Genomic DNA, 19822 nt, shown 5'->3' with positions numbered 1-19822 from the left:
GTCTTGTTCCTAATATAGTGGGAATATCTTTAATGTTTTGTTTTGTTTTTGCTATTCATACAAATATGAGTATTCATTGCTAGGCACTGTTGTAGGCACTGGGACTTCGATAGGGAACTAAACAGATAGCTCTGTTTTTATATGATGCTTGCTGTGCTATCTGATAAGTAGTCTTATGCTTATTTGATTAGGAATGTTTTACCAAAAATGTACATTATATTTTATTGTTTTTAAGCCTCTATCACACACTCACCCTTTTTTCTTTTATTTATTAATATGATGACTTATGTTGAACAGTCCTTGCATTCCTGGGACAATCTCTACTTTATCATGACATGTTTTAACTTAATACATAGCTAGGTGAATTTTGGATACCACTAACCAATTATGTTACTCCGAGGAAGTTTCTTAATGCCCCTGTGTTTCAGTTTTCTATTCTATAAAAGTGGGAATAATAATAGTACATATTTCAAATTGTTGTTTTGAGGATTAAATTTAAAGTGTCTGTACTACTTCCTGGTACATATTAAGTGCTATATATGTGTTTATACTTATAAATATTTTTACATCTGTCTCTTAAGCGAAATTGAGCTATAGTTTTCCTTTACAAGCAACTTGATCAGGTTTGGTATGGTTTATGACAACTTAGCAAAATGAATTGGGGAAATTTCCGTCTTTTTCTTCAGGATGAAATAATGTGAACAAATAGGGATTATCTTTTAGGTAAAATTTAGCTATAACCACTGGGGCCTGTAGACTTTTTCTTTTTTTAGCAATAGAAAAGAGTAGATACTTTTTTCTAGCATACATCTTTTTTCCTTATCTATAGAAGCCTAAAAGTATGCGTATGATAGTTTCTGTTTAATGCAATGTTCCTATTATGAGGTAAAATATCTAGCTAGAGTTTAACAGCTGACCTGGTGTGGTAGAAAGGATACTTTGATTCTACTTCTGTCTCTGCCAGTGATTAGCTTAGTCATATAAGGTAAGACATATAATATCTTAAACCCCAGTTTATTTGTAAAATTGAGATAGCTATTGTCCCTAGGTGCCAGTTTGAAGATAGTGTTAGCCCAAAATTGTCTAATTGAGTTTAATTGTAAGAAGAAATACAGCATGCTTAATTATTAAATGAGCCTTTGGGGAAAAAAATTTAAAAACCAAGAAATAAAAATAAAAAAATAAAAACCAAGAAATTACATTAACTTGCTAGGTTTCTAACTTCTGGGAGGGTTTGTGAAAATATGTCCCATAGAATGCTTTTGAAATGTTACATATTAACATGATCTGAGTGTTAAAGAATCATCAAGTAGTTTAAGGTTTTCTTCAGGTCACCTCAAGAGACTGATAGAACATGGCTATATTCAAAAAAGTGTGATTTATGAGGATTGAGGAGATTTCGTATCTTGGGAATAGAGATCTGTACACATATATCTAAGTATAGATACTAACATACATCAGTTCTGGCTTCCCTCAGTTACATAAATATAGGTGTAAAATCATTATATATATATATATACACACGCACACACACACATTAAATAAAAATTAGGTTGTACCCTATGTTACTTTCTATTAAAGTTTGTTTTTATTAATTCATCATTTAAATTACCATAAAAACCTCTTATAAATTTACCCCATACATTTTTCAGACATTGAATGTGTGGAAAAATTTATAGATTTTCACTGATCTTCACTTGACTTAAAAATGATGTCATTTTGGTGATGTGAATGGCAAAATTCAAAGTGAGAAAAATTTACTCAGGCAGTTTTTACTTTTAATATTTCCTAGCTCTGTGTATTCACTGTCCTCAACGTGTACATTACTTACTTGTGTTACTTCCTCATTCTTGGTATTTGCATCACACCTCCACTTGGGGAGTAAGTAATTAGAAGGAAAGAAAGGAGAAGACAACTCCAATCAACTGGTATTTTTGTTTCTTTTTAAATAAGCAGAAGGCATAGCACTCGTATTCATATGACTCTGTAGGACACTTCCCTTGTCACTTAAAAGAGCAAGCTCAAGTAAGATTTAGGAGCCTGGGCTGTCTCTAAACCTTCCAACTAATCATTGGTAGTACGTTCAGATGTTACAGACTCTGTCTGGTTTGAAAAGAATGAACAGCAGTTGATTTCAGTGGTCTCTGTGTGCTCTAAGAAAAAGAAGATGCAAATTTGAACTTCCTAGGAGAATCTTTTTTGTAAAGGAGTGCAGATTATCTAATACCCCTTTATCCTGCTTATCTAAACCGTACAAAATTCTAAAACAAGAAAAAAAAATAGGAGTACAAAATATTTACTCATTGTTATGGTATAGTAACTTCAGATAGCTCAAATTTGTGATATAGTAGTTATATTTTATGTACTTATATATATGATTTGCACTAATAAACATAGCGCATTTATACCACTTTAACTTTTTTTATTGTATAATACAACATATATAGAGAGAGCAAAGAAATAAAAAAGTAATAGTTTTCAAAAAACTCTTCAAACAGTAGTTACAGGGCAGATCCCAGAGTTTGTTATGGGCTACCATACCATCATCTCAGATTTTTCCTTCTAGCTGCTCCAGAATAGAGAAAGCTAGAAGGAATAATTTTTTTTTTTATCACAGTCAACTTTTTTCCTTTTTGTGAAAAATAGCTTATATACAAAAAAGCAATAAATTTCAAAGCACAGTGTAACAATTAGTTGTAGAACATATTTCAGAGTTTGGTATGGCTTAACTATTCTAGAATTTTAGGTTTTTACTTCTAGCTGCTCTAAGATACTGGAGTCTAAAAGAAATATCAATATAGTAATTCAGCAATCATATTTGTTAAACCCTATCTTCTCTGTATAATTCTACCATACCTTTGATCGTTCTTTCCTACTCTTTTGGGGTATTTGGGCTATGGCCATTCTAAGTTTCTCATGTTGGAAGGGGCTGTCAATAATATGGGGTAGGAAGTGAAACTAGCTGATGTTCTGGAGAGGCTGGCACCTCTAGGTTTCAGGACTTATCTGGCCCAGGGGACTGTAGGTTTCTGGAAAGTTACCCTAGTGCATTTATGCCACTTTAAAGAACTCTTTAAGTCTGTATGCACAGTGAATAAAACTTTGTAGGATACTGGAAACCTCGATTTCAGTACCAAAGTTTGGGAAAACTTATACTGAGAAAGCGAACCCAGGAGAATGAATCTGGCAGAAACAGAATTGCTTTAACACTGATACAATTTTTAGTAATTTGAAAATTGACAAGACAATTAGTTTGTTAATAGTCTGTATCATACACCCCAATTCCATTGCTTTGGTTAATATTATGATAAGCATCATACAATGAGCGAAGGCAACATAGCATCTTGTTGAGTGGCATGTAGTCTTTAGCTATGATTAAAACTGCTTAGCAATATGGTTAGAGTGTCTAATACATTATTTAGCAGTTTAAAAGCTGGTAAGATAGTTTGTTAATTAGTCTGCATCATATACCCAAGTCATAAATGCCCAGTCTTATTCTGGCATTGCCACTGAAAAACCTTGTGTGTTTGGTTAAGTTTCTTACACTGCTTGGAAAGTTTATTTATCTATTAAAAGAACTTACCCTATCACAGAAGTCGTTGAGAGGACCAAATTAGGTCATATGTAAACACACACACAGACTTTATAAATTAGATAGGTTTATGTAAAGGGAATTATTTAGGGTAGATTTACTCAGCTAAGTCCTCTAGAACTGCTCCCACCTTTATGAAGTATTTTTGTAAATCTTCCAGAATAGGAGACTCATTTCCCACATAAGCTGAGAGATTTAGGCTAAATTATCTTCCACCCTCATGGTTTGTTTCTGGTAAAAGAAATGTTCATTCCTAAATTTTAAATTATGTAATGGCAGTGACAGTGTTTGGCAGTTTACTTCTTTACAGCTGGTACACTGAGAACAGTCTGGTATATAGCAGGCATTCAGTAAATTTGTGTTGAAATGAATAACAAGCCCTACCTTTTATCAATTTAGTTTCTCATTTTTAGAAAAGTAGGAAAGCATGAGATAACTTTGTGTATCTCCAAAATAATCACATTTACTAAGTAAAAGGATGGAAGGATGGATCTGCAACTTGAAAAACTTGGACTATGTTTGATTAGGATTTTTAGCCCCAAAAGATAATAAAATAAACTATAGTGCAATTTATTTTCTTAATTTATTTCATGGGTTTTTTTCTTTCATTTAGAACTGCAATGAAAAAATTGTTTCATCAGAGAAATAACAAATGTCTTATTATATCAGCCAAATGTAAATGTCAATAAATAAATTGTTTTTTTGTCCATGGTCTGTATTTGTTGAATTTCAGTAAGGTGCAGAGCAGTAAATATATGCAGAGTGAATAACAAGATACTACAATAAAAGAGAGATACTGTGGATTGGTATAGAATAAGGCCAAATTTTTTATGCTGACAGTGCACAGGTTTGGCCTTGGTTGGAGGATGGTCTGTATTGGGAAACCTTTTTAGAAGAAATGACCCCTGGAACTGAGATGTAGGCTCAGGTTATGGCGTGGTTCCAGAATAATTAATGAACTTTACTGTTAAATAGGCTAATATTTTTTCACTTGATTTGGTGAACGTTTTAGGGTTAATAGGTAACACTTAAAGCATAGGATAGAAATTAGAATAGACAAAAGAATACCTAGTTATACTTAGTTTCTAAGTTGTACTTAGTTGCCACCATCTGTGGGGAGGAAGTAATTACTGCAGAGGTAGGTACTGTGATTAGAAGAACTTTGTTTCAATTCCTTTGGTCTTTCTCTATTTACAAGGTTCTTATTATACATGATAAACAGTGGTTACAAGCACTTTTTTAGCCATACATGATGATGGGTTTTCACATGAGGGTGGGGCTATGAAAATTTAACTCATTAGATTTTATAATGATTCTAAAAACCCTTTTATTTTGAGATAATTTCAGGCTTACTAAAAAGTTGCAAAAGAATTCCCATATATTGTCACTAAGATTTCTCCGCTACATGTATAATTTTTTCTGAACAACTTGAAAATATGTTGAAAGCATAATGCCCCTTTACCCCTCAAGGGGCATTATAAATAGAAAGCATAATTCTTTTTTATCCCTTAAAGGATCATGTATCTGTAACAGATGGAATAAGATAACTTTGCATAATAAATCTTTAAGATAAATCATGTGTGTTTATTAAAATAATCTGGATTATTGTTAGAACTTTGAGCTTGTTTTCCTTTTTTTTGTTTGGAAAGAAAAATTGGCGAGGGGGGAATGGGGCACAATAGGTAGCTGAGTAAGAATGTCATTCTGTTGCTTAGCCGCAAACAAGAAAACCAAGAGTGTTTTTTTAAAAGTTGGAGTTATAAATGGAACACCTGCATCCAGCTTTGATTGCCTCATTTCAGAATGATAGAGCATAAATTGAAAGAATCTGAAGAAGTGAAAAAACTGATTATAGGTATTGTGGGGAACTAATATGATAGTAATCCATAAGTATGGTTCAGCAACTGTTTACTTGGCCTACTAGGCTGTCTCAACAGTTTCAAATACCCCACTGCCTTCATCTTCATGTAGGAGAGGACAACAAAAGTAGTTGATCTTTACTTCTGTTGGTTATCAACATTCTCCTCCTTTTATTTATTTATTTTTTGTGCTACTTTATCTGACAAAGTGAATATATAAGTAAAAAGTGCATACCACCATTTCTGTTGATAGAAGTATCTGAACTTTCCTATAAAAGATTATATAAATGCTCGTGAAAAGAACATGATTTGATTTAGTTCCATGAATTTGCTTTCCGACATGCAGATATGTTGTTGGTCTCCTTACTTGCTTTCTTATTTGATTTAAGAAATACAGTATTGTGCATTGGTAAATAGAGGCAAGGATGGCCTTTTTTTTTAATAAGGCCACTGCAGTAACACACTTAGACTATAAGACCAAACTGTGTGGCAGTGAAGGAGATGGCTTCGCACTGTAATAGAGCTAGTGCTGAGAAGTTAAGACAAAAGAGAAGAAATTAAAATAGGAAGAACCCACTTTGGCTACCTAACTTGATTAATGCAGACTGTCTTTAACTGTCATCTAAAATGCAGGGTATTTCAGGTTTCGGAAAAGCGGTCGGCGGATGGGTGGAGGAGGTACCCGGCTTGCTGGCGCACCAGTTTGGAATGTACTGCAAGAATGTGGGCATTCACATTGTAGTCCAATTTCACTGCACTGTGCTCGGGTGTTAAAAATCACTGAAAACAGACTTCCGGAGAAGATGGCGGCTTAGTAAGACGCGCGGATCTTAGTTTCTCCTTCAGGACAGCTACTAGGGGAGTAGAAACGATACAGAACAGCTCCCAAAGCCACGACAGAGATAAAAAAGACAGCGTACCCCATCCTGGAGCGGCTGGCTGGCTGGGAGAGCTCGCTCTGGTGAGGTCGCCGAGGGGCGCGGGCTTCGCCGGGTGGGGCGGTGGGCGGCCGGAGTCGCTCCCTTCCCCCTTCCCGGGCCCGCTGGGAGAGTTGGACGGGTGGTCCCCTCAAACCGTGGCAGCTGGCGCCCGCTTCGCGCGCAGTCCCCCGGACCAACTGAGAGAGTTGGATTGGAGGTCCCCAGGCCGCAGAGAACGGTGACGGGGGGAGGGGCCCCTTCCGAACCCATGACTCCCCGGGAGCGTGCACTCTCCCGGGCGGGCCGCTGCCGCTGGCGCCCTCCCGCTGCGCTTGTCACCCCGGGCTGACTAGGAAAATCGGACGGGCGCTTTCCCGGGCTGCAGTGGCCAGTGACCCTCCCCGCGTTCGGACCCCGGGCCGGCTCGCACTCTTCCAAGCCGCTTCGGCTAGTGAACCTCCCGGGCGGCAAGAGTTTTCCAAAGTTAAAGGACCCACAGCACTTTTTACTGGTGGGACCCGCAGACAAACGTGTGCCACGAGCGCCACCTACTGGGCAAGATAAGAAAAAACAGAACCCAGAGATTTCACAGAAAAATCTTACAACCTTGTTGGGTCCGACACCCAGGGAAATCTGACTAAATGCCCAAAGGCCAGCAGCAGAAGATAACGGTCCACACTCAGAAGATTGAGAATATGGCCCAGTCAAAGGAACAAACCAATAATTCAAATGAGATACAGGAGCTGAGACAACTAATGCTGAATATACGAACAGAAATGGAAAACCTCTTCAAAAACGAAATCGATAAATTGAGGGAGGACATGAAGAAGACATGGGCTGAACATAAAGAAGAAATAGAAAAACTGAAAAAACAAATCACAGAACTTATGGAAGTGAAGGACAAAGTAGAAAAGATAGAAAAAACAATGGATACCTACAACGATAGATTCAAAGAGACAGAAGATAGAATTAGTGATTTGGAGGATGGAACATCTGAATTCCAAAAACAAACAGAAACTATCGGGAAAAGAATGGAAAAATTTGAACAGGGTATCAGGGAACTCAAGGACAATATGAACCGCACAAATATACGTGTTGTGGGTGTCCCAGAAGGAGAAGAGAAGGGAAAAGGAGGAGAAAAACTAATGGAAGAAATTATCACTGAAAATTTCCCAACTCTTATGAAAGACCTAAAATTACAGATCCAAGAAGTGCAGCGCACCCCAAAGAGATTAGACCCAAATAGGCGTTCTCCAAGACACTTACTAGTTAGAATGTCAGAGGTCAAAGAGAAAGAGAGGATCTTGAAAGCAGCAAGAGAAAAACAATCCATCACATACAAGGGAAACCCAATAAGACTATGTGTAGATTTCTCAGCAGAAACCATGGAGGCTAGAAGACAGTGGGATGATATATTTAAATTACTAAAAGAGAAAAACTGCCAACCAAGACTCCTATATCCAGCAAAATTGTCCTTCAAAAATGAGGGAGAAATTAAAACATTCTCAGACAAAAAGTCCCTGAGAGAATTTGTGACCAAGAGACCAGCTCTGCAAGAAATACTAAAGGGAGCACTAGAGTCAGAAACGAAAAGACAGAAGAGAGAGGTATGGAGAAGAGTGTAGAAAGAAGGAAAGTCAGATATGATATATATAATACAAAAGGCAAAATGGTAGAGGAAAATATTATCCAAACAGTAATAACACTAAATGTTAATGGACTGAATTCCCCAATCAAAAGACATAGACTGGCAGAATGGATTAAAAAACAGGATCCTTCTATATGCTGTCTACAGGAAACACATCTTAGACCCAAAGATAAACATAGGTTGAAAGTGAAAGGTTGGTAAAAGATATTCCATGCAAATAATAACCAGAAAAGAGCAGGAGTAACTATACTAATATCCAACAAATTAGACTTCAAATGCAAAACAGTTAAAAGAGACAAAGAAGACACTATATACTAATAAAAGGAACAATTAAACAAGAAGACATAACAGTCATAAATATTTATGCACCGAACCAGAATGCTCCAAAATACGTGAGGAATACACTGCAAACACTGAAAAGGGAAATAGACACAAATATCATAATAGTTGGAGACTTCAATTCCCCACTCTCATCAATGGACAGAACATCTAGACAGAGGATCAATAAAGAAATAGAGAATCTGAATATTACTATAAAGGAGCTAGACTTAACAGACATTTATAGGACATTACATCCCACAACAGCAGGATACACCTTTTTCTCAAGTGCTCATGGATCATTCTCAAAGATAGACCATATGCTGGGTCACAAAGCAAGTCTTAACAAATTTAAAAAGATTGAAATCATACACAACACTTTCTCGGATCATAAAGGAATGAAGTTGGAAATCAATAATAGGCGGAGTGCCAGAAAATTCACAAATACGTGGAGGCTCAACAACACACTCTTAAACAACGAGTGGGTCAAAGAAGAAATTGCAGGAGAAATTAGTAAATACCTCGAGGCAAATGAAAATGAAAACACAACATATCAAAACTTATGGGATGCAGCAAAGGCAGTGCTAAGAGGGAAATTTATTGCCCTAAATGCCTATATCAGAAAAGAAGAAAAGGCAAAAATGCAAGAATTAAAATGCAGGGTATTTCAGATTAATTTAGCTAAATAATATATAAAACAGAAGAATATTAGTAGTTCCTTTGGTTCATAAAGAAAATCAAGAGTTATTAAGATTTTTAGTCATGTTGTATATTAAAACTTATGAACTTTTATAAAATCCTTGATATAATGTCTCTGGTCAAGGATATGTCTATACTCTTGTATTCTGATTAGCCTTGTAGAAGTTTCAATGGGAAAATGAGGCTTTAGGGGGCAGGATGTGTGTGTTGGGTTGAGGAGTGAGTGTGAGCTGAGTGATTGAGCTGTGACTTGTTCAGAGGGTCAGGGAGGCTGACTTGTCAGTGCAGGGTGTGGGGGTGGGGTGTCATCTCTTGGGGTTATATTCATTTCTTAAAAGCTGCCAGAATGTAATATATTAGAACAGAAAAGGCTTTTTTTAAAGGGGAATTTAATAAGTTATAAGTTTACAATTGTATGCTTATAAAAATGTTCAAACCAAGGCAGCCAGGGAAATATACCTTAAATTAAGAAAGGCTGATGGGGGTGGCAGGAAAAAAATTTACTTAGCTGCCTGCTAGCTGTGCATGGAAAACCTTGGTAAAGGTTGACTTAAAACCTCTTTATTAACTAGTGAGACTGTTTCAATTGTTTCTGATCTTTTATTGCCATAAATCCTCAGTGAACATCCATAGATCCATATTCGAAGTTTTCTTCAGGGCAGTGGCTTTCAGCATTATTGACTGCTCTAACAGAAGACATTTTCTGTTGCTGTCTGAAACACCTACATATCCACATGGTTAGATAACAGCAAGGTTTCTAAGAAACACTTACTGATAACTATATGCATTGTGTTCTGATAGGTTTGCAGCACCCACTAAAGGAATTTGCAGTTCTGAAAGTACTGCTCTTTGGTGTATAACCAGATGTGAATTTGCTGGTTGTAGGTTATGAGCATTTTTAGTTTAGTTCCAAGTCTATATATTACTAAATTGTATTCCAAAATGGCTGGATCCATTTACATATCCTCTAACGGTGTGTTGTCCTTCTCACCAAATTGTCAGACAGCCAAACAGCATGTCTGAAATACTAAAATATACTGGCAGTGAAGACATCACTACACTAAGGGCTGAAGATAATGCAGACACCTTGGCGCTAGTATTTGAATTACTGAATCGAGGAAAAGTTTCAGACCATGAAATGAAGTTAATGGATTTAGATTTGAATGACTTGGAATTCCAGAACAGGAGTATAGCTGTGTAGTAAAGATGCCAATTTCTGGTGAATTTCACTTATATGCTGAGATCTCAGTCATATTAGAGATGCTGTGATAATTTCCTGTGCAAAAGATGGAGTGAAATTTTCCACAAGTAGAGAACTTGGAAATGGAAACATTAGGTTTGTTGCTACAACAAGTAATGTTGATAAAGAGGAGAAAGCTGTTACCATGGAGATGAATGAGCCAGTTCAGCTAACTTTTGCTGACTTTTGAGGTACCTGTACTCCTTTACAAACCATTCCACTTTCTCCTACAGTAATGCTCAGTATGTCTGCAGATGTGCTTCATGTTATAGAATATAAAATTGCTAATGTGGAACATTTAAAGAACTATTTGGTTCTGATGATCAAGGATGAAGGAGTATCTTAAATCCAAAAATAGAAAACAGAGCTCTTTGTGAACTACTTCTGAGATCCCAGCATGTCTTTTCTGTCACCAAATTTGTACCTCTTGGTACATATATAGATATTATTTTCTGTAAATAACCTTTTTTTCTCCCTCTACTCTCTATAAAGACTAAAGTCCAAAGTCAAATCTGGTCTTAACCTAAATGTATTTCTGCCTAAATAGAAATACTCATGATTTTTCTAACAGAAAGTTATTGACTCTAAATTCAGTTTTAAGAATGTTTTCAATTTAAATAAAGTTCTCCTAATTTCAAAAAAAAAAAACAGTCGACGGGTCTGGCAAATGTCTGTCAGCTGGGAAGTCATGTGTTGGCATCTGCTAGTCCCTTGGTTCTGGCCTCCGCTGGTTTCAGCCTTTGTTCCTGTGGGGATTCTCATTCTGCTTCTCCAGGGCTGGCTTTCATCTCTTGGCTTGCTTTGCCTCTCTCCAGGTTCTGGCTTGCTTAGCATCAAGGCGATATCTGCTGGGCCCCAAAACATCTCTGAGCATCCATGTCTCTGTTCTCCAAGCATCAGCATCTGTGTCAACTCCACTCTGAAGTTTTAGTCAGAGGCTACAGAGCCTCTCTGTAGGCTCTGTCATTTCTGAGGTTTCTCCAAAATGTTTTCCCTTTTAAAGACTCCAGTAAACTAATCAAGACCCACCTGGAATGGGTGGAGTCACATCTCCATCTAATCAAAAGGTCACACCCAACAATTGGGCGTGTTACATCTCCATAGAGGTAATCTAATAGAAAGTTTCCAAAAGTTGGAATCAGGATTAAAAGAAATGGCTGCCCCCAGAAGATTGAATCAGGATTGAAACATGGCTTTTCTGGGGTACCTTATACCTCCAAACTGGCCCAGACTCGTATAAACCTCATTCATGACAGTGACTGGTAAACCAGGTCTAAGAAAAATACTTGGAAAGAACATTCATCAGAGATGGTTTATTGGCACATCACAGGGGAGGCCAAATTTAAGACTTGTCTGGTTTATTTAAAATTAGAATACTGAGAATTAGTTCTGTGGTTTAAATGCTAAGGTATTGGAACAGAACAGGTTGACACCTTCATTTTTGCAGAAAGAAGAGACATGTTTTCGAACTAGGTAGACAGAGTCCTTTAGCAAGCACACTCTCTTAGGTGGACAGCATTTAGATGAACAGTGTCAACCAATATATGCCTCAGTTTCTTCTCACACGTTTTCATGCCAGTCCAACACTTTATCTCTTTCTGACTGAAACATTCTTTCTTTAGGTATTCAATAAGTTACTATCAAGTGTAGCTGGGTATATAAACTGCCATCTTTTTGTAACCGCAAATCTCTGGTATCATTCATTGAGGATTGTTCTGGAAAACAGTAGTTTAGTCATACATGAGCAGAGGTGTATTCAGCTGTATTGTAGGAAAAATCCACTACAATGGTAAGAACAGAATAAATTCTAAAATAAGACTCAAAGGCTAGGCAAATGTTTGTGAATAATCAGGCTTAGATTTTGTGCCATCACAAGTGACACGCATTATTGGAATTTATCAAATTACCTGGGCCTTATAATATTACACCTTGTATCATATCACTAAAATTCTGAGTCTGTGGTTTAGGGTTGCTGCTATAAAACATCTACAGTTAGGAATTTTTTGTCTCCCTCTGAGACGTGTGTAAAGAGCTTTATATTACACATCTCCCTCTGAAACATGTGTAAAGAGCTTTTCTTTCTAAAGTTCAGTCAGAATTCTTAACTTTTCTGCCACGATGTTGATCTTAAAGTTTGACTTTTAGAAAACAAGTTATGATTATGTATCAATGTATAATATATGTCATATTGTATATTTAAACTTTATGAAAGAGAACTAATTTGTACTTAGATGATTCATAAAAGATCTCCTTAAAGTATTGAATACAAATATTCTTAAATGATGATTGCTTAATTTCTACATATGGTTAGTTTCAAATACTTTAAGTAGTCCTCAAAATACTTCAACATTTGTTCTGTGCTCCCCTTCCACAGTTTTATTTATACTGGAACACTGGAGTAAAAAAAAAAATTAGGGAGAGATTCAAATTTGTATACTTCAAATTCCAATTGAGTGATTGTATTCTTAGGAATTCTGTGGTGGTATTTGTTATACAAATGTATGAATTTTTACTTAACTAATATAATTTTATAAGACTCCATCTTATTACTTGTGTATATTGCTGTGATGTGTTTGAAATATATCATGATCAGTGAAAGTATGGCTGTGTTAGGTGATGCCCCTAGTCTGTATGTTAGCTGTAATAGTCTCTTTCTCTAATATATAAAATTGTTATATATGTTCCTTTATTAGTATGCTCTCTAAGAATCATGTTTAGAGAAGAGAATTCTACATTGGAATCCTATCTTCTGTATTAAAATAGAGTGTTATAATTAAGGGTTGCATTCCTTATTAAAGATAAACAGTGATTTTTTTACCCTAGCCAAAAAAAATCATAAAATAGTTATAATGACCATAAACCTATTTTAATGTAAAATAATGAACATAAGCACTGCATGTATTGATTTTACAGGGTCTCAATTGTTAAACGTATGTACTATTATAGATTCAGTTGTATTGAACCATAAATCTTGGCAATCTGAAAATTATATGAGAGTATAATAAACAACATATTATTTTTATTAAGTATTCTGCTTACCACTTTAGAAGTCTGGAGGATGGGAGGTTATGAAGATCAGGGCTAGCATCTCTTTAAAAAGAAGCCATCACTGAAAATTTGAATTGATGCCTTCCTTTACCTCTTTATAAATTTCCTTGTATTAAGTAGAGGCATTAATAATAATTCTTTATAACAACCTGGAACATCTGCTTACACCAAACTTTCACATCTATTATCCATCATCTGCCTAACTAAAACTGGTTTTGAAGTTGAAGTCATTCTTTTTAGAAGTAGTCATTATAGCATCTGAATATTTGGAAGCTTCATTAAGGACACTTGCGAGAATAAAGTCGCTGAAAAAAACAAACATTAGGGCAGTTGTGTTTGGGAGGAGCAGTCTTCCTCCTTGTATTAAAATCCTGTTCTAGGTTGTAGTGGATAGTCAGGATATTCAAAATATCCTGTAAGCATATTTTGAATTTTTTTTGCCTGATTGCATTGATTAAAACCGTTCACACAGAGCTTTGCTTGCTTTTCTCTTCATTCATCATTTGCTATAATACTGTTGTTTACTACCTCGCATTTGCATTTTATTATCTGAAATGGCTGGGTGTCATCTGATCTACTTGAACATTATGTATTAATATCCTGGTTTGGTTTCAGGACCTAGAAGCTATTTATGCTTCTTAACTGGATCTAAGGCAATGTCAAATTTATTACTAATGGTTATATGTTGGGTTTTAAACAGGGATAACAGGTAGATTTTAGGTGGAATTTTAAAGGATTCTTTTTTTATGAACATAGATACCAATACCAGAAGCCAGCATTCACCTAAAGTATGTTTTGTTAATTCTGTAGACAAAATTAACATGGATTCAGTCACTCCTTGGTGAATTCCTTTATACAGTGATTAAATAAGGTTGGGCTTTGTTTGAAAATTACAAACTCATTTGAAAATGAATCTGATGCCTTGTGTTATTAAAGCTGCTAACTATTAATTTTATAGAACTACTATTGTGCTTCTGTTGAATGAGTTTTATAGAACTAACCAGTAGAATTTACAGATTTGGGAACCTAAATGATACCTTAAGTCTTCAGAGGTTCATAAAAATTTTCACTTTTATTTCTGAGTACCTTTTGAATTGTGAGTTAATAATGAACTTCAGTCCATCCAATTGTGTTCTAGAGATGTAGAAATGCTGCAAGTATTTGTACAATTTTATACAACTTTAAAATTTTCTTATATAGGGATCAGCATACTTTTTATGTAGAATACTTATATAGAGATATCAGCATACTTCACCTCTGCTGTTGTAGTTTGAAAGTACCATAGACAGTATATAAATGAATGGACATGGCTGTTTTCCAGTGAAACCTTATTTACAAAAACAGGTGGTGGTTAGGTTTGGTCCATGGACCTTAGTTCACCACCTTTACCAAAGAGTTTGTGGTCTCTCCAAAATCAGACCTCTTCTCTTCTCCAATGTCAGAGTGAAAGGTTAGTTTACCGTTAGTTTCTCTGCTTTGCTTTGACATCAATAGCAGTATTGCATTCTGATTACTAACAGCATAGAGAAAGAATTTTCTAGAGATATTCTAGAAGGAAATGTAACCCATTGAATTTAGATATATTACAACCTGATTGTATAGATGTGTTCTCCAAAGTTGGGTATTTACACAGTCTCTGGCTATCACTGATGAGTTCTGCTGGTCAAAATTATGAAGTTGTGTTAATTCATGCTTGCTCACCTCAGTGCTACCTGTCAGCTCTTTTTCTTTTCTTTTTAATTTTTCTTACTTCTATTTGACATCTCTCACATTCCTCACAGCATCTGTTCCAAGATTGCCCATTTTTTTCTTTTAGCCAGTAGTTCCATCCCCTCATAGCTCCATTGCAGCGTTTTATCTCATATCTTATTCACAAAGATGAGTGATGTTATTCTAGATGAATCACTTTTGTCCTTTGAAAGTTCTTTTTTAAAGTGGGGAGTAGGGTGATAATTTAAATGAATGTTTTATTCCCAATTTAGTGTACAGACAGCCTAAGTTATTGTAAAATATTTCCCTGAATAACTATGGTATGCCATGAATTCCTCTTTAAGACTTAAAATTCCACCAGAGAAAAGAATGCATCTGCCATTTCACAAGATATTTCTAAATAAATATGATTAAAATCTTAATTCAGAAGTCAGTTAGGAGGATGTGCTGTTAGGTTTGTGCCTGAAAGTTAAAAATTTTAAGATAGACAATAACCAATAGATAAAGCTCCTCTAAAAAATAGTCCAGACAGGTTAATATGGTGCTCTTATCAATAAATGGTCTTGCCCATTTATTGATAAGATAATGCTCTTATCTTTTTGGTCTTGCCCTTATTTTTAACAAGAAAAACTTATTCAACTGGGAATCATCTCAGATTATGTAGAAGAGTATCTTATTGTCCCAGCAAAAGGTGTCATCAGTTAGAGCTACGTGACAGTGTTATATGTTTCCAAGCCATGAAAGTTATACAAATATATATTTTGTATATATACAAAATGATATATATAAAAAATGATATATATATCATTATATATGATATAATATATATCATATATAAAATATATATTTTTATATTTTATATATATCATATATAAAATGATGTAGCATCATTTTAATTTTGTTAAATATTATTTAGTTCATTTAGACAGTGATTTTGCCACGTGTTTGAATATTATTTTCCTTAATTTATAAATAAAAGAAATACTAGCATTTTACATTTCTTTTTGTTTTTAGTTTTTCATGGCAGTTATGTCACCAAATGAAATTATGACTAAAGATATTTTAGGTAACATGATTATATAGCAGTATAAGCATATTTTTGGGTTTCTTTAGTTGTAATACTGTTTCCATTGCATAGGATAGATGGGCTTAAATGGCAGGAACATGACTAGAAAATACCTGTTATATATGTTTCAGTCAGCACCTTGCTAGTGACAGATGCTTAATGGTTGCTGGTACCCTTGTCAGCAAAGAGAATCCTTTGACATTAAAGTCACCAGCTCAATCCTGATTTGGGGGGACTCTATTGGCAGTTCCATCAGGCCACAGCTGACCAGTGAATGTCAGAGCTGCCACTGTTCTTTAGGAGTGTCATTTCTGCAGGGTTTTTTTGGTGGATGTGGAGAGTGAAGTTAGCCTAGATTATTTTTCAATCTTAATCAGACTTTCAAATTGTTTATCTTTGGAAAATGAACTGAGAGGTCATGGGAAATACAGGTATCTTCAGGGCCTGTAAAAAAACTATACAAAGTGATGACTTACATAGTGACTAGTAATGATTACCTTGACTCCAAGCCAATCAATGTTGGAGCACCTAGGGACTCATTAAATGGCATTTGTGGTGCTGTAACCTAGGTTTGAGCTGAATTTCTGGAAAAGCAGTGACAGCCTTTAATGTCTAATTGACCTCTTCTCTTTGTCTCACTTCCTTTCACTTTCCATATTTGCCTCTGATGTGGTCCCTGATGGCAGCAAACAGCACTGCTCAGCATTTTAAACTTCTGTGCAGAGCTTCAGCACCTTAGTTTGGGTAGTTGTGTGATGGTAAGTATTTGAAAATTCTCTATATAGATTCAATCTCTTGTTCTTTCTTCCTTCTGTTGTGGGAATTTTATATTCCCTTCTCTTTTCCACCCCACCCACCCTCACCCACAGTTTTTCAGATTTATGGTTAACTACTTTGTACGACACTTGTGGATATTTTTCTTACATTGGAGTGTATGTCTTTGAAGCACTGACATCATTTATCTCCAAAAACAAGGAAAGAAGTATATAGTCTGGTGGAAAGAGTTCATTCTGCCTAAAGCCAGATATTATCTCAAACCAAGTTATTTACCTCTCTGGGTTTCTACACCCAAATGCCAGTAGTTTAATAAATATTTCATAAAGCTAAACAGTTTTTAAACTCTGAGGTTATTTCCTGGAAATGATGAGAATAGATAGGTCTGTTTTGTTTATTTGTTTTAATGTTTGTTTTACTATCCTTACTGGGAAAATAAAAAAGGTGACCAGCCTATATTGAAACTCAAAATTTTACTCATCTGTGAAATCAAAAAGTCTAGAGACTGTTCAATTAGATAATTGAGAGAAGGATATAGTAACATCACTTCCTAGTTTTGACTAGGAATCTCTTCCCCATCCTTTTAATTAAATATGCTTTAGGACTAATGTTCCAAGGGTCAGCTTCAGAAAATGCTGACAAAGTCAAAATACATATAATTCCAACCATAAACATAATAATAATTCTAACTTCAAAGTGTCAGTGGTCAGAAGCCTTCCAAATTTAAAATTATGGTTTTATGTGCACCTGGAAGATTTAATAAGCAGAGTTCAATCTTTTTCATCTAAATCACATAGGTTATAAACAATATTAAGATATCAAGAGACAACAGAACTTTTGGTATAAGTGTGTGTGTGCATGCGTGTGTCAGGGTAGGGGTGGGGGAGAAGGGGTGCTCACCAGAAATGCTTTTCCCAATGTGAATGACTGTGGAGCAGTTCATTCCTTTTCACTTCCCTACCCACAAAGCAACATTTTGGAGATCCTCAAATCATTCCAGTTTTGCATCCACTTACTAGAAGGACCTGAATAAGCAGAATGGTTGTAAGCTTCCAGAGCATTTGTCCTGGTGTCCTAGGCTTAGAATGAACAGGTAGGATCCTTGACCTAGACAGGATACTATTTGAACCTCTTTTAGAGCTCAGCAGTAGCTAAAGAGCTGCCCCAAAGATTTAACAATGTAGACTACAAAGGTCTCTTATAATAACATATTTGTCTCCATCTTCTTTAATCCTGGTGGTTGGTGCTGTTTGAACCCCATTCCAGACTCTGGAACCTATCTTAAAAGCCCACTGACGCAGCATTAGGTTCTCCTTACTGCTGGTCAAATTTTTACCTTAGTAAGCCATTTCATAGGTTTCTGTGGGGTCCTCTAGTGGCTTTTCTTAGTTGGGCCTTTGACATTTAACAGCAGATCATGTGACAACACAACAGCCAGTTACTGCCATTTAGATCTTTGCTTATTGTTAGACTGTCCTGTTTAGATTGGTAAGGACTAAGTTCTGCCTGTTATTTATTCTTTTTGAAGTAGAGCAGCATTCCCTAGAAAAGCAGGCTACTGACCACTGACACTTTTTTAGCCTCCAAGTGTGTGCCATCCAGTATGGAAAACACTAGCCACATGTGGCTATTGAGAGCTTGAAATGTGGCTCCTCCAAATTGAGATGTGAAGCAAGTATAAATTATACACCATATTGTGAAAGCCAAATTCCAAAAAATAAATAAAGTAAAAAAGTATCATTATTTTTTATGTGATTACATGTCAAAGTGATAATGTTATGGATGGGTTTGGTTAAATAAAATATATTATTTAAACTAATTTTAGGGCAGGCCACGGTGGCTCAGCAGGCATTTGAGGGGAGTTCTGTATAACTACTCAATGTAATTAAGAAGGGGATTGTAATTATTAGTAAGAGTGGGATATGTTGCATTCAGTCCAGTAAAAAGTTTTAGTTTGATTCTTATTTGCCCAGCCCTGAATTTCTTTGTACTCTGTATATTTAAATAATGCTATGAGCATTTCACAACAAAGAACTCTTGAGTGAATTTCACACTATATAGTATGTTGATAGAGATTAGTTCTTATACCACTGAGATTGCCTTGATACAAATTCAACACTATCAGAATCATGGGTTTCAGAAGGTTTATCTTAATTGCTTCTGAACAGTTTATCAAGGCTACAGTTTTGTGTTACTCAGGTACACTAATTTAAGAAGATAGTTGTATTCCCCCAAACCTGCTTCTCGTCATCTTCTGCGTGATCCCGTCATACATACACAAAAACTTGGTAATCACCATGGATTCCACCTTTCCGTCACCACTATGTCTAATCCATAAGCCTTTGGTTCTGACTTAAAAATATATCCCCAAATCTATTGATTTCTCCATTTCTACTGTCACCACCCTATTCCAAGCCCCTTTCATGTCCCCTCTGAACTATTGCAAGCCTCTTGACTGGGCTCCTCCTCCATATTCACCCATCTTAATTAACCTTCCAGGTAGCAGCCAGATTTTTGTTTATGTTTTCGTTTTCATGTTGATCATGTTCTGTCACTCCTCTGCTTAAAACCCTCCAGTGACTTCCTATAGCACTTAAAATTAAAATCCAGCCTCCTTCCCTACCCTCAATGACCTAACCCCCTACATAACTCTCTGCCCTTATAGCCTGCCCCTCTCCCACACAACCATTAGACCGGGTAAGTCTTTTTTTTGCTCCTTCAGTGTACCTAGCACTCAGGAACCTTTGCATTTGCTCTTCCTCTGCCTTCCTGTCTTCTCATGGTTGACTCTGACGTTTTTTCAGTTCTAAGCTTAAATGTCATTTCCTCAGAGAATCCTTCCCTGGAGATCCCAACAACCACCACCCCTCGGTTCCTGACACTCACCTGCTCTCACATCACTCTGTTTTATTATCTTCACACTCCTCCCCCTTCTATGAGTTTATTTT

General features: G+C 35.9%; 1 protein-coding gene and 1 pseudogene across 8 annotated transcripts in view; both read left to right on the top strand.

The window, feature by feature from the left end:
• The window catches only part of FBXL4 (F-box and leucine rich repeat protein 4), a 72505-nt gene that overhangs the window by 38527 nt on the left and 14156 nt on the right, over window positions 1-19822 (top strand). For 7 of the 8 annotated variants that reach the window (XR_013176303.1, XR_013176302.1, XM_077162457.1 and 4 more), the window contains exon 8: window positions 16787-16858. The exons of the other annotated variant lie outside the window; for it this stretch is intronic. Coding sequence is in view for 5 of the 7 variants with exons in the window: in XM_077162457.1 (XP_077018572.1) it covers window positions 16787-16858 (72 nt within the window). In the remaining 2 variants the exon portion in view is untranslated. The remainder of the gene's footprint in view (window positions 1-16786; window positions 16859-19822) is intronic. 8 annotated transcript variants of the gene reach the window in all.
• LOC143684983 (proliferating cell nuclear antigen pseudogene) lies at window positions 7697-15594 on the top strand (annotated as a pseudogene).

Source organism: Tamandua tetradactyla, chromosome 5 (assembly GCF_023851605.1).
Source record: "Tamandua tetradactyla isolate mTamTet1 chromosome 5, mTamTet1.pri, whole genome shotgun sequence".
In the NCBI taxonomy this organism is placed as follows: Eukaryota; Metazoa; Chordata; class Mammalia; order Pilosa; family Myrmecophagidae; genus Tamandua; species Tamandua tetradactyla.
Note: the sequence above shows the minus strand (reverse complement) of the source record. Positions and strands in the feature narration are given on the sequence as shown.